The following is a 15,017-nucleotide window of genomic DNA, read 5'->3' on the forward strand; positions in this document are numbered from 1 at the left end:
ACGCAACTCCACTAATAGTCTAGAATAGCCATCGCTAGTAAGAGAGCTCCTTAGAAAGAAAATTTAAAAGTAGAAGTTAATAGGAATGTCCATTATTCTTTTCAATAATCTTTTGAACTATTTAAACAATAGACTAGTCAATTATTCTTTTTCGAGTGAAGTGACACATGCAGATAAAAGGAGCATCAAATTCTAGCTATGAACACGACTAAATTTAGAGGCAGTAGGAGCTAGTTGAGTATGCTATTTTACGATAAGGAGATAACGCCGTTCCAAAACGTTAGGCTCAAGCTTGTCTTGGTATACTTTTAATTCATTCTTCTTCTATGATCTATCCAGATTTGAAAGTTGTTCTCCATCATCATCATGAGAAAGACGAAAAGGACAAACACAATACTAAAAGTGTAGACACTCAAACTGGGATTACTCAGCTCCCCAGTAAATTGGGTGATTTGCAAGAATAGCTTTAGAAGTACGCGATCTTGATTTTTTGACTCTTATTATCTCATGGAATGAACTTTAAGTTTAACAAGTGTTGTCCCCCGTTTGCCTTACGAGAAAAACTTTTGACCTTTGACGTTAAAGGTTTGTTCATGGGGTAACGGGGGCCAAAAAATCAAGACTATTTATTTTCAAGGTCATTGGGAGTAAATTACTGCGGTGAACTCGAACTAACAAGGGAAAATAATATTGTATAACCACTCCAAAATAATAGCCAAAAAGAAATATATATTTTGTTATATATATTTATATACACATCTCTGTATGTATATACAAATTTTATATACTTTTATAGTTAACGGCCATAAATAGTTATAGTCGCGAGCTAAAAGTGATATTTGCCCAACTATCAAGTCCAATGACAAGCCCATGATACTTCTTGGGCTGACGTAGAAAAGCCCAATATTACAATGGGATTAATTGGGAGAAATTCAAAAATAACCAGATTTAAAAGTGATCGTTCAAAAATAGTCAGTTTTAAAATTAATCGAAATTTAGCCACTTTTCATATAAAAATAAATCTGAACGAAAATACTGTTCAAAATTCAGAAAAATACTGCTAACATTTCCTTTTTTGCAGTCGGTGCCTGGGAAAATGACAGCTGTCCTTAGAGCACAAGGCAGTTTCTTCGTGAAGCGCGTCACTCAGGACTGAGCAGAAAAAAGACACTCTCCCTTTCCTCCTGCTAGCCTGCCACCACTTTAGGTTTGTTTCTACTCTCCAAAAAGTGAAAAGACGACGGAACACTCCGTACAACGTCGATCACCGCCTGCATTTTGTTGTTAGAGCTCACACATTTCTAGAGGTATTAGAATGCAGAAAATTGCTTTTGCTTTCTCCACACTGTAGTTATTGGTTTTGTCTACAAGCTTTTTCTGCGTTCTTTCGTTGTCCTTAGTTCTGTGGGAGTCGGTATTGGGGTTTTAAGAATTTAAGCTTCAGAGGAGCAGCTGTAACTTGGCTGTTATACTACCGCTCTTGCGAGTCGTTCGTTGCAATTTTATATCCAAGTAACTCGGTAAAGTCTGACCAGTTTTCTTGTTATATGTGAAATGTTATTTTGCTTTCATACGTTCTTTTGTGTTTGAAACTCTGGATTTCCTTGTATTTTAGAATGTAACCACCTCTTGGCTATAAAACTATTTGTTCATTCGCGATATTCAAATGTTAGTAAGCTATTAGTAGGGTAGAGACTTAAACCTGCATTTATGAACTAATTTGTCAGTGTAAGATTGTACAGGGCCTATGGGCTCTGAGTCAATATTTATTAATCTTCTCCTTACTGTCTGCAGTTTCAAGTATTCTAAATCAAGTGCACAAAAAACTTATCCCCTCTCAAAGAGGCTTATGGTTATCTTTAGTTCATGCGGAGGTTTGCACATAATTAATTCGAGTTCAGAATTTTATCACAGCCCGTTTGATTACTGGGTTCGAAATATATTTTTGTACTTATTTATTGGATTTTTTAACACATGTACAAGGTCTTAACCAAAGTTGTTGGATTCTGATGAACCCACAGGATGATAATTAGATCTGCCTCTGAGCTCATGCATCAATTAAGATTTTGTGTTAGTTTGTCTAGTAACCATGAACACCACCCTTAATATTTTGTCAAGATTTTACACTTCTGATAAAACACTTTTATTTTATTTTGAGATATATTTTCCAAATGGATCTTTAATCTACTTGTTTTACTTCGTTGTCATCTTCCTATTCTACCTCATCAAAGTGCAACAACAACAACAACGACCCAGTATAATCCCACAAGTGGGGTCTGGGGAGGGTAATATGTACGTAAACCTTACCCCTACCCCGAAGGGTAGAGAGACTGTTTCCAGGAGACCCTCGGCTCAAAAAAGCAACAGGAGCCGATATATTAGTACCATAAAAATGCATAATAAAATAACAGCAATATAAGAGATATGAAATACAGAATACGAAATACGAAATAGATGACTGGTATAGTAAAAACTAGACGACCAATGACATTCTTAGTCTAACTCCTAACTGGCTAGTCTCACTCTATTGTGCTGTAGAAATATTCACACTTTCCCCTAACCTACAACCTTAATGCTCGACCTCCATAATTCCCTGTCAAGGGCCATGTCCTCAGTAATCCTAAGTCGCGCCATGTCCTGTCTGATCACCTCTCCCCAATACTTCTTAGGTCGCCCTCTACCTCTCCGCGTGCCCACTACAACCAGTCGCTCACACCTCCTCACCGGTGCATCAGTGCTCCTCCTCTGAATGTGTCCGAACCATCTGAGTCTTACTTCCCGCATCTTGTCCTCCATGGGGCCACGCCCACCTTCTCTCGAATATCTTCATTCCTAATCTTATCCATCCTTGTATGCCCGCACATCCACCTCAACATCCTCATCTCTGCTACTTTCATCTTCTGGATGTGTGAGTTCTTTACCGGCCAACATTCAGTTCCATATAACATGGCAGGCCTAACCACTGCTCTATAAAACTTACCTTTTAGTAACGGTGGCACTTTCTTGTCACACAAGACTCCCGACGCTAACCTCCACTTCATCCACCCCACCCCTATACGGTGTGTGACATCCTCGTCAATCTCCCCGATCCCCTGAATAACCGATCCAAGGTACTTGAAACTACCCCTCTTGGGAATGACTTGAGAGTCAAGCCTCACTTCAACTCCCGCTTCCGTCGGCTCAACTCCAAATTTGCACTCGAGGTATTCCGTCTTCGTCCTGCTCAACTTGAAACCTTTAGACTCAAGAGCATGTCTCCAAATCTCTAGCCTCTCATTAACGCCGCCTCGTGTCTCGTCAATTAGAATAATGTCATCAGCAAATAGCATGCACCATGGCACCTCCCCTTGAATATGATGAGTCAGTGCATCCATCACCAGGGCAAATAGGAATGGGCTGAGCGCAGACCCTTGGTGCAACCCCGTAATAACTGGAAAGTGTTCAGAGTCGCCTCCTACTGTCCTAACCCGAGTCTTAGCTCCAACATACATGTCTTTAATCACCCTAATATAGTCAACCGGGACCCCTTTATCCTCTAAGCAGCTCCATAAGACCTCCCTAGGAACCCTATCGTACGCTTTCTCCAGATCAATAAACACCATGTGGAGATCCTTCTTCCTATCCCTGTACTGTTCCACCATCCTCCTAATAAGGTGGATAGCTTCTGTGGTAGATCGCCCCGGCATGAACCCGAACTGGTTGTCTGAAATAGACACCGTCCTTCGCACTCTCATTTCTACCACTCTCTCCCAAACTTTCATGGTATGACTTAGTAATTTGATGTCCCTATAGTTGTTACAGCTCTGGACATCACCTTTGTTCTTATACAACGGGACCATTGTACTCCACCTCCACTCTTCAGGCATCCTATTAGTCTTGAATATAACACTAAACAATGCCGTAAGCCATTCCAAGCCTGCTCTACCCACACACCTCCACAGTTCAACCGGAATTTCGTCTGGCCCGGTAGCTCTGCCCCTTCTCATCTTACGCATTGCTTCCATGACTTCTTCGATCTCAATGTCCCTATAATTACTTAATTCATGGTGACTATCGGCATTCCTCAATTCCCCAAGTATAATATCCTGATCCCCTTCTTCACTTAGAAGTTTATGAAAGTAGGTTTGCTACCTCCTCTTAATCTGGTCATTGTTGAAGTTTGGCAAAATGCCAAAGTCCCACATTGGTTGGGAGTTAAGTTTGGGGGGGATTTTTCCCCTATAAAAGAAGGCCTAATGTTTAGGATTGAAACACACCTCTCATTTGCCTTCTCATCTGTTTAAGGCATTTGTATCTTCTCTCTTTAGTATTATTTCACTTGTATTTTTGGAGTGGAATAAAATATTTGGTTGTGTCCGAGGAGTAGGCAAAATTAGCCGAACCTCGTAAATTCTGGTGTTCCCTTTATTGTTGTTTTATTGTCTTATTTATTATTTGGTGGCTGTCATAATTTTTGGTATAGTAGTTGTGATTTATTCACACTATATACATTTGGCTTCCGCAACAATTGGTATCAGAGCCAAGGTACTGTCTAAGTATGCTCTGTGGTTGCAGCATAGTCTGATCTTCCACATCAGAAAAGATTTATCTTGGTAACTGAGTCAAGGTTCTGTCTGAGTATGCTCTGTGGTTGCAGCTTAGTCTGATCTTCCACACCAGAAAGGAAATAATCTTGATTTGTGTCGTCAGCTATTAAATAATATTTGTGTCAAAGATGGGAGACAATAAACAAGAAGAATCTACATCAAGTGTCAACAATACGTCATCATTGGCATCTTCGCTTATGACAAGAATTGTGTCAAATGCGAAATTTGCGGTCGAAATATTTGACGGGTCCGGACATTTTGGGATGTGGCAAGGCGAGGTTCTAGATGTCCTTTTTCAACAAGGGCTAGATCTGGCCATTGAAGAAAAGAAACCAGATGTTATTGGAGAAGAAGATTGGAGAATTATCAACCGTGTTGCTTGCGGTACCATTCGATCCTACCTTGCTAGAGAGCAGAAATATCCATACACAAAGGAAACTTCTGCAAGTAAATTATGGAAAGCACTGGAGGATAAATTTTTGAAGAAAAACAGTCAAAATAAATTGTACATGAAGAAGAGACTGTTTCACTTCACCTATGTTCCTGGTACCACGATGAATGAACATATCACCAGTTTCAATAAGTTGGTTACAGATTTGCAAAATATGGATACAACTTATGATGATGGTGACTTGGCCTTGATGTTGTTGGCGTCACTTCCTGATGAGTACGAGCACCTTGAAACTACTCTACTCCATGGAAATGACGAAGTTTCTCTCAGAGAAGTTTGTTCGGCTTTGTACAGCTATGAACAAAGAAAGCGAGAAAAACAGAAGGGCGGAGAAGGAGAAGCACTATTTGTGAGGGGTCGTCCTCAAAATCAAACGAGGACAAAGAAGGGAAGATCCAAGTCAAGATCCAGACCCAGCAAAGATGAATGTGCCTTTTGTCGAGAAAAAGGGCACTGGAAGAAAGACTGTCCGAAGTTGAAGAATAAGGCCAAACATAACAATGGAAAGGCCATTATGGATTCAAATGTAGCTGATTGTGATGATTCAGACTTCTCATTAGTTACAACAGAGTCATCAACATCATCAGACATATGGTTGATGGACTCGGCTTGTAGCTATCATATGTGTCCCAACAGGGACTGGTTCGTGGAATTTCAAGAAGGAGAATATGGAGTCATCCACACAGCGGATAACAGCCCTCTTACCTCATATGGCATTGGTTCAATACGATTAAGGAACCATGATGGAATGATCAGAACATTGACAGATGTTCGATATGTACCGGATTTGAAGAAGAATCTCATCTCTGTGGGAGCCCTAGAATCAAAAGGGTTCAAAATCATTGCAGAAAATGGAGTGATGAGAGTATGCTCCGGTGCACTAGTGGTAATGAAGTCTAATCGGAAGAATAATAATATGTACCGCTATCGTGGCAGTACAGTTATTGGGACAGCGACAGTGACATCCAGTGATGACAAAGAAGCAGAAGCAACCAAGCTATGGCACATGCGCTTGGGACATGCTGGAGGAAAATCCTTGAAAACTCTATCAGATCAAGGATTGTTAAAAGGAGTAAAGGCTTGCAACTTGGAGTTTTGTGAGCATTGTGTTAAAGGGAAACAGACAAGGGTTAAATTTGGTACAGCGATCCATAATACTAAAGGCATTTTGGATTATGTACACTCTGATGTTTGGGGTCCTTCCAAAACACCTTCATTGGGTGGGAAGCACTATTTTGTAACCTTTGTTGATGATTTTTCCCGAAGAGTATGGGTGTATACAATGAAGAGCAAAGATGAAGTGTTGGGAATTTTTCTCAAATGGAAGACGATGGTGGAAAATCAGACAGGCAGGAGAATCAAGTGTATTCGCACAGACAATGGAGGTGAATACAAAAATGATCATTTCAATAAGGTCTGTGAAAATGATGGCATCATCCGACACTTCACTGTTAGACATACACCACAACAGAATGGAGTGGCAGAACGTATGAACCGGACCTTGCTGGAGAAGGTACGGTGTATGTTGTCCAATGCTGGCTTGGGCAAAGAATTTTGGGCTGAGGCAATTACATATGCATGCCACCTCATTAATCGTCTACCATCTGCTGCTATTGATGGCAAAACACCATTTGAAAAATGGTACGGAAAACCTGCTGTAGATTATAACTCTTTGCACGTGTTTGGCTCAACTGCATATTATCATGTGACGGAGTCAAAATTGGATCCAAGGGCAAAGAAGGCTATTTTTATGGGAATTACTTCTGGAGTCAAAGGATATCGCTTATGGTGTCCTATGACAAAGAAAGTAATATTCAGCAGAGATGTTACCTTTGATGAATTTGCTATGGTAAATAAGGTAACAGAAGATACCAAACAAAATGAAGGTGCTTCTAAGCAGGTGGAGTTTGAGGGAAAATTTATTTTTCCTACACAAGAAGCAGAGGAGGAAACAAATGAAGATTACCCTCTGGAAGGAGAGCCAGTAGAGGAGATTCCAACTCAGGAATCTCAACAACAACTTGAATCAATAGCAACCAGCAGGCCAAAAAGAACAATAACGAAACCTGTTCGTCTCATAGAGACGGTTGTTTGTGCAACCTCAATTGTAGCTGATGATGTTCCTACTACTTATAAAGACGCTGTCCAAAGTTCAGAAGAAGATAAGTGGAGGATTTCCATGAATGATGAAATACAGTCCCTTCATCAGAATCATACATGGAGATTGGCCAATCTCCCGAAGGGAAAGAAAGCAATTGGGTGCAAATGGGTATTTGCAAAGAAAGAAGGATTTCCTAACCAATTAGATGTTCGCTACAAAGCAAGATTGGTGGCCAAAGGATATGCTCAAAAGGAGGGAATTGATTACAATGAAGTGTTTTCTCCAGTTGTAAAACATTCCTCCATTAGAATTATGTTGGCTTTGGTAGCACAATTGGATTTGGAACTAGTTCAGATGGATGTAAAAACTGCGTTTTTACATGGAAACTTGGAGGAGGAAATCTACATGACTCAGCCAGAAGGATTCAAAGTTGCTGGAAAAGAAAATATGGTGTGCAAACTTGAAAAATCGTTGTACGGATTGAAACAATCTTCTAGACAATGGTACAAGCGATTTGACGAGTTTATGTTGCGGCAAGGGTACAAGAGAAGCAAATACGATCATTGTGTGTATTTGCACAAGCTTAAAGATGGTTCCTTTGTATATCTTCTCCTATATGTTGATGATATGTTGATAGCTTCCAAGAATTTGGAAGAAATTGATAAGTTGAAGATTCAACTGAAGAAGGAGTTCGAGATGAAGGATTTGGGTGAGGCAAAGAAAATTCTTGGCATGGAGATAATTAGAGATAGACGTTCAAAGAAACTCTGTTTATCTCAAAAGGAATATTTGAAGAGAGTACTTCAACGTTTTGGCATAGATGACAAGACTAAGCCAGTTAGTACTCCACTTGCTTCCCATTTTAAGCTAAGTACTACTATGTCGCCAATGGATGAAGCTGAACGAGAGTATATGTCAAAGGTACCATACACAAATGTTGTTGGTAGCTTGATGTATGCAATGGTTTGCACAAGGCCTGACATTTCACAAGCTGTTGGAGTTATTAGCAGATATATGCACAATCCAGGGAAGGAGCATTGGCAAGCTGTGAAGTGGATTCTACGGTATATTCATAATACTGTAGATGTCGGGTTAGTTTTTGAGCAGGAAGACAATCAGTCTGTAGTTGGATATTGTGACTCAGATTTTGCGGGTGATATGGACAAACGAAGATCAACTACTGGTTATGTGTTTACTTTTGCAAAGGCTGTTAGTTGGAAGTCTACTTTGCAGTCAACAGTTGCTTTGTCTACAACAGAGGCAGAGTACATGGCTATTACAGATGCTGTGAAAGAGGCAATTTGGCTTCAAGGATTGCTAAAGGAGCTTGGTGTTGAACAAAAAGGTATCACAATTTTTTGTGATAGTCAAAGTGCTATTCAATTAGCGAAGAACCAAGTTTATCATGCAAGGACGAAGCACATTGATGTTCGGTATCATTTCGTACGAGAAATCATAGAAGAAGGTGGAGTCACGGTGAAGAAAATTCATACTACGGAGAATCCTGCTGATATGCTGACAAAGGTGGTGACTGCGGTCAAGTTTCAACAATGTTTGGATTTGATCAACATTGTTGAACACTGAAGATTGAAGATGAAGACACAACCAAAATTTGTTATTGAGAGAGAATTGAAAATGTGGAATTTTGCCAAGGTGGAGATTTGTTGAAGTTTGGCAAAATGCCAAAGTCCCACATTGGTTGGGAGTTAAGTTTGGGGGGATTTTTCCCCTATAAAAGAAGGCCTAATGTTTAGGATTGAAACACACCTCTCATTTGCCTTCTCATCTGTTTAAGGCATTTGTATCTTCTCTCTTTAGTATTATTTCACTTGTATTTTTGGAGTGGAATAAAATATTTGGTTGTGTCCGAGGAGTAGGCAAAATTAGCCGAACCTCGTAAATTCTGGTGTTCCCTTTATTGTTGTTTTATTGTCTTATTTATTATTTGGTGGCTGTCATAATTTTTGGTATAGTAGTTGTGACTTATTCACACTATATACATTTGGCTTCCGCAACAGTCATCTCCCATCAAAACTTTGTCATCATCTTTTATGCACCTCACTTGGTCCAGATCCCGAGTTGTCCTCTCTCTCGCCTTAGCGAGTCGGAATAACTTCTTCTCCCCACCTTTGTTCCTTAGTTCCTCATACAGATGAGCAAAAGCTGTCGTCTTAGCCTCCGTCCTGCCATCAAAGTGCATTGGCTAGAATTGAGTTTCAGCTTCTTAACCTGTGTTGAGTTATATTGATCGCTATATAAAATAGTTGATCATCCTTTAAAATAATTCTGAATACTATTTGGAATTTTAAATTAGAGTATTTGGAAATAGTGCATTTTAATCGTTCTGAGATAGAACAATTCAGAACTTGGCTTTAAATTTCCTCTGAATATTCTTCTATTAGAAAAATGATAGGTTTTGCATGAAACATCCTAATCTCTTCGTCTGATATTTTTCTTCAGTATAAAATTAATTGTCAAGTGGTATGTCTGGTGGATTGAGGCGAAAATATACTGTACCAGTCAAAATACCCTTGTATTCTCCAAGTAATATCTATTTATCAAAAAAAAAAAAAAAAACACTCCAAGTAGTATTTACTGTCCATAACTTTAGTGGTGTCTGTCAGTGTTGTTTCATTAAAGTTACTGGGTTATCTCGTCCTGTTGATCGGTAACACTTTTGTTCCGGTCTGCCTTAGGTTGCTTGTAACATCTTCAGCTATGATTAAAGTCCTCTAATCTGCTTGTTCCGCAGTTTCTATATATTAACTGATTTATACATGATACCTGTACCATATTGAGCTATGATTCAAGTCCTCTTTGTTGCTTGCCCCACAGTCTCTGCATATTAACTGATTTTCACGTGCGGCATAGACTAATTTTAAGATTTAACTTGATTCCCCTTGATATTTGTTTGTATTATGTACATTTTAGAATTGATTCTTCTTTTATATCAAATCCAGATGAGCAGCAGCTCAGATGAAGAAGTAGAGTTGAGTGACTCTGAGATTTATGAGTTCAAAGAGAAGCCTTATGAAGAATTACGAACTGGAAAGCTGAGAGTGAAGGGTCCAAATGGGTCCCTTAGATGTCCCTTCTGTGCAGGGAAGAAAAAACAAGACTACAAGTACAGGGACCTTCTTCAACATGCTACAGGGGTTGGTAAAGGTTCTGCTAACCGAAGGGCTAAGCAGAAGGCAAACCATTTGGCTCTTGCAAAGTATCTGCAAACAGACCTAGTAAATGAGGCCGATCCAATACCTGCACGTGCTGTGACACCAGAACGTTCAGAACCTGAAAAAACTGAACTGTTCCGTTGGCCTTGGACTGGGGTTGTCGTTAATATATCAAAGGAAGCAGCAAATGGCAGATCTCTAGACGATAAAGAGTACTGGTTGAGAAAGTTTTCCATCTATATGCCTTCGGAAGTCAAGTTTTTCTATGATAACCAAGCTAGGGTCTCCGAAGCTATTGTGAGGTTCAATAGTGATTGGACTGGTTTTAAGAGTGCGATGGAGTTCGAGAAGTCCTTCGAAGCCTCTCACTGCAGCAAACAAGAATGGAAAGCCGATAGAAGTTGCCCTGGTCCAAATATTTATGGATGGGTTGCTCGCGAAGATGATTATATAGCAGAAGGGGCTATAGGAGAATACCTGCGAGAGAAGGGGAAGTTGAAGACGATATCTGACCTAATTAATGAAGAAACACATGATAAAAAGAAGGTTGTAGCAAATCTAGCCAATGAAATTGACATGAAAAATGAAAATCTAGATAAACTACAGACAAGATTCAATTTGAATACGCTATCTCTTAGTCAGATGCTTGAGGAGAAAGACATGCTACACCGTGCTTTCTTTGAAGGTTTTCAGTTGCAAGCCTATTCTGTTTTTATTATATTTTTCTGATCTGCAGATAATGTATGAAATTTATGTTTCTTATTTCTACGTAACTGGTAAAGTTGCTGCCACGTGACCAGGAGGTCACGGGTTCAAGCAGTGGAAACAGCCTCTTGCAGAAATGCAGGGTAAGGTTGCGTACAATAGACCCTTGTGGACCGGTCCTTCCCCGGATCCCGCACATAGCGAGAGCTTAGTGCACCGGGCTGCCCCTTTTTTATCCCTGCCATGTGTCAGATGTTGTCCATTAGATAGGTGAGAATAACTAGACTTGACATTATAAAGTGCCAGCTCTGGTGTGTCTTCTCTAAAATTGATTTGTTTCATTTGTTACTTGGACGAAGGGGGTTAACTGGAGTTTATCTCTTGAAAATTGTTTTATTTACCATATCACTAACTCTAAGCATCTTACATTTTCTTCGAAAACTTGTAAGGTGATTCTAGATACTCATTTGACAAAGTTCACAAGTTAAAGAGAGGCTCCTTTTGTTGGGAATTCATCGGGTAATAGAAGTGCCACAAGTTTTATAGTATAACTTAAGTCTACTTGTGCAGAATCAAGGAAGATGCAACGCCTTGCACGTGAACATGTACAGAAGGTCCTGTTAGAGCAGGAAATGTTAAGTGTAGAGTTGGAGAGCAAGAAGAAGAAGCTTGATGCTTGGAGCAGAGAACTGAATAAACGTGAAGCCTTAACTGAGCGAGAAAAGCAAAAGCTTGACGATGAGAAGAAACAGGTATTGAATTCCAGCATGAGTCAAAGTTATATATTAATATTTCTCTTTATCGTGATAGTCCAGCGATGGGTTTATATTCTTTCAGCAGTCTCGCATGTACTATATTATATGGGGTAGAATGGAACTCTCTAGCTGCTGGTCCTCTAAAGCCAACTCTTTCGAACTAATGCTCAATACTTTCCAGTCAGTTCTGTTGGACTTTCACTTGTAGGCTGCATTATAATGTGTTGAATTTTATTTTCTTGATTCAGAATGATGAGAGAAATTCAGCACTTCAAATGGCCTCTGCGGAACAAAGAAAAGCTGATGAGAATGTCTTAAGACTGGTCGAAGAACAAAAGGTGTGTCATTCATAATCACATCTCTCCAACTCTTTGTCTGTCATGTCTTTGCATATATATATTTCTGCATATGCTACTTCCAAAACCTGCAAGTTGGGATTTCTGCTATTGTCGTTAGCACAAAGTAAATAGAGCTTTACTCATGTTGATATTAAATATCCAGAGGGAGAAGGAGGAAGCCTTGAGAAAGATACTTGAGCTAGAAAGGGAAATAGATGCCAGGCAAAAACTGGAAATGGAAATAGCAGAACTTAAAGGAAAACTAGAGGTTATGAAGCACCTTGGAGGCAATGATGATGCAGCTGTACAAAATAAGATTAAGGAGATGAACGAGGAGCTGAAACAGAAAATGGAGGAGATGGATGATATGGAGTCCCTGAACCAGACTCTCCTTGCAAAGGAGCGCCAAAGTAATGATGAGTTGCAAGATGCACGGCGCACCTTAATTGATGTATGATTTCGGTGTCAATTGCAGTAAGATTTTCAATTTCTTTATGAAGTTACAACCTTATGACATGTTGGAGTTTCATGTTGTAAGAATGTATAACTTATGAGATGCTGAGCTTTTTGGAATAAACTCTCTTTAGGGATTGAAAGAGATAGTGACCAGTGGGCGCTCCCAAATTGGGATAAAAAGAATGGGGGAAATTGATGCAAAGGCCTTTCAGAATGCATTGAAGCAGAGATTACCAAGTGCAGAAGCTGAAATCAAGGCCTTGGAACTGTGTTCCCTGTGGCAGGAAAATCTAAAAGCCCAAGACTGGCATCCCTTTAAAACTGTTATGGTTGATGAGTCGCATGTGGAGGTTTGTTCTTTGATTTCATTTTTTTGTGTGCTCTTTTTCTGCCAATTTAGTTCCTTTCAGTTAAGAGTTATGTATGGCATCTAAAGGTTTGAGGTTAAGGACTGATAAGTGATAACTTCTCGTCTTAGTTAGCTTTCAAGCTCATCCATTTTTTTTTTTTTATGGTTTTCCTTTGTGTCTGGTCAAAGCTGAAGAACTTCGTTAAAGGTAAAGTGCACTAGTACTCTTAAAGTTTTGTTAGAAAGAGCAATTTTACCCTTTAGCTATTTATGAGTGAAGATGACCTTTATAGCTTTCATACTTTATATTCCTTTACATATTGCTAATAGAGAATGTTTCTGAAGGCATCTTAGTCACTTACGGATGCATTTTTTCTACATGAATTTAAAGAACAACGAAGTCTCCTTTTTTGCTTGGTAAACCACACTACCACAGCCTGCAAACCCCTCTGCCCAAGGGCCATAGTGAATCTTTCCTATATTTTTCCCCTCTGTTACGTGAAAGCCAACCCTAACCTCATAGTTGGAGATGGAGGTTCTTTGTCACTAGACGAGCCCTACTTAGGATAGAAGAGAAAGGAATTTATTCCCTTCATTTAACAATCTACTCTATTTTCAAGTTTTCTTCTCCCCGTACTGCTATTATTTTGTACTACTTACCCTTTATCTCTCCCTTTTTCTTTTCTCTTCTTTCTTTTTTCCGTCTTTGCTTTCCTCTTCTTCTTCCTGTCTTTCCTGAGCCGAGTTTCTATTGGAAACAGCCTCTCTACCTTCATTAGGTAGGGGTAAGATCTGCGTACAGACTACCCTCCCCAGACCCCACCTGTTGGGATCATACTGAGTTTTTTGTTGTTGTTGTTGTTGTCGTCTTCTCCCCGTACTCCCAAGTTTTTGCTAAAACAAAAACCCCAAGTACTTTAATTGTATAATGAAGATCTTAGATCTGCTGCTGCTGCTTTTTTTTTCTTTTTTCTAAAGAATATTTTGGAAAGAATAATGTTATTTATACTTTTAATTTTTCTCAACGCAAATTAGCTAAATGGCCCTTCACAAATATTGTTATTGTAATCACCAATATGACTTATAGGTCAGGGGTTCGAGCATTTGAAGCAGTCACTGATACTTGCATTAGGGTAGGTTGTCTACATTATACCTTTTGAGGTGCGGCCCTTACCCGAACCCAACGTAAATGTGGGATGCTTTGTGCACAGGACTGCCTTTTTTTTGTGACATTTATATAATCTACTAGAAGTGTTAGGATCACAACGTTTGAATATTGTAAAGTCATCTTCACTGCTAAATATAATTGAAGGGTTAAATTGCTTACCTAATTAAAGTTTGCTACTCACTCTACCTTTTTTTTAAAAGGATTTTTGATATTAGAAGAAAAATAAATACTTTTGTCTCCAAAATTTACGATGCACTCTGCTCTAGAATAATCAAAAAGCAAAAGAAAGAGATAGGGAGAAGCCTATCATGTCATGTTGAACGCTTGGAGTGACCATTTTGCTGCAAATGCAGAGAATGATAGATGAGAATGATGAATCATTACAAAAGCTGAAGGAGGAATGGGGGGATGAAATCTTCAATGCGGTGACGACAGCTCTGAAGGAGATAGAGGAATACAATCCTAGTGGTAGATACATAATTAATGAGCTCTGGAATTTCAAGGAAGGAAGGAAGGCCACGCTGAAGGAAGTTACCAGCTATATTTTCAAGCAATTGAAGACACATAAGCGCAAGAGGCCATGATTGCTTGGTGCTTTTCTGTCATGCAGAATAGTAGATATTACATAGTAAATGTATATATGCACTTTAAGAATTTAGATATTTTTGCAAGTTTTGCAAGATGGTTGTTGTCACAGGGCCGTTTTCTGTCCGCCGAAAATGCTGCCCGATGTGCGGCAGTCAAGTCCCCACTTGACCTCAGTCTTACCCAATTTTCGTTCGCTTTCGAGGTTTAACACTTAGAATAAATTTAAGGCAACATGAATAAACAAAGGCAACACAGATTTACGGGAACCCTTTCCCAACCTTTTATAATAAATCAATTACAAAGGAAATTCTCGAGTTAGGCAAGGTGCTGCCACCCTTGACAGGCAC

General features: G+C 39.4%; 1 protein-coding gene across 8 annotated transcripts; it reads left to right on the forward strand.

Annotated features, from left to right (window-relative positions):
• Positions 1–1,081: 1,081 nt before the first annotated feature.
• Positions 1,082–14,762, forward strand: LOC107806269 (factor of DNA methylation 1). Of its 8 annotated transcripts, none has more exons than XM_075256618.1 (7): positions 1,082–1,207; positions 10,099–10,996; positions 11,587–11,768; positions 12,020–12,109; positions 12,273–12,560; positions 12,697–12,915; positions 14,436–14,762. In XM_075256618.1, exons 2-7 carry the CDS (start codon positions 10,099–10,101, stop codon positions 14,664–14,666), a joined length of 1,908 nt encoding a protein of 635 aa, XP_075112719.1. In that variant the 5' UTR covers positions 1,082–1,207; the 3' UTR covers positions 14,667–14,762. The 8 variants fall into 8 exon arrangements, with proteins under 8 accessions (XP_075112719.1, XP_075112723.1, XP_075112720.1 ...); XM_075256622.1 differs by having other exon boundaries at positions 1,151–1,307; XM_075256619.1 differs by having other exon boundaries at positions 1,191–1,520.
• The last annotated feature ends 255 nt before the right edge of the window (positions 14,763–15,017 follow it).

The sequence above is a fragment of the Nicotiana tabacum genome, chromosome 6 (assembly GCF_000715075.1).
Source record: "Nicotiana tabacum cultivar K326 chromosome 6, ASM71507v2, whole genome shotgun sequence".
Taxonomy (NCBI): Eukaryota; Viridiplantae; Streptophyta; class Magnoliopsida; order Solanales; family Solanaceae; genus Nicotiana; species Nicotiana tabacum.

Excerpts from the sequence above, each read along its gene's own strand:
- LOC107806269 (XM_016630391.2), top strand. The coding sequence starts at position 10,057 with ATGTACATTTTAGAATTGATTCTTCTTTTATATCAAATCCAGATGAGC. Across the intron at positions 12,110-12,272 it reads GACTGGTCGAAGAACAAAAG|AGGGAGAAGGAGGAAGCCTT; the intron begins GTGTGTCATTCA and ends TTAAATATCCAG. Across the intron at positions 12,561-12,696 it reads CACGGCGCACCTTAATTGAT|GGATTGAAAGAGATAGTGAC; the intron begins GTATGATTTCGG and ends AACTCTCTTTAG.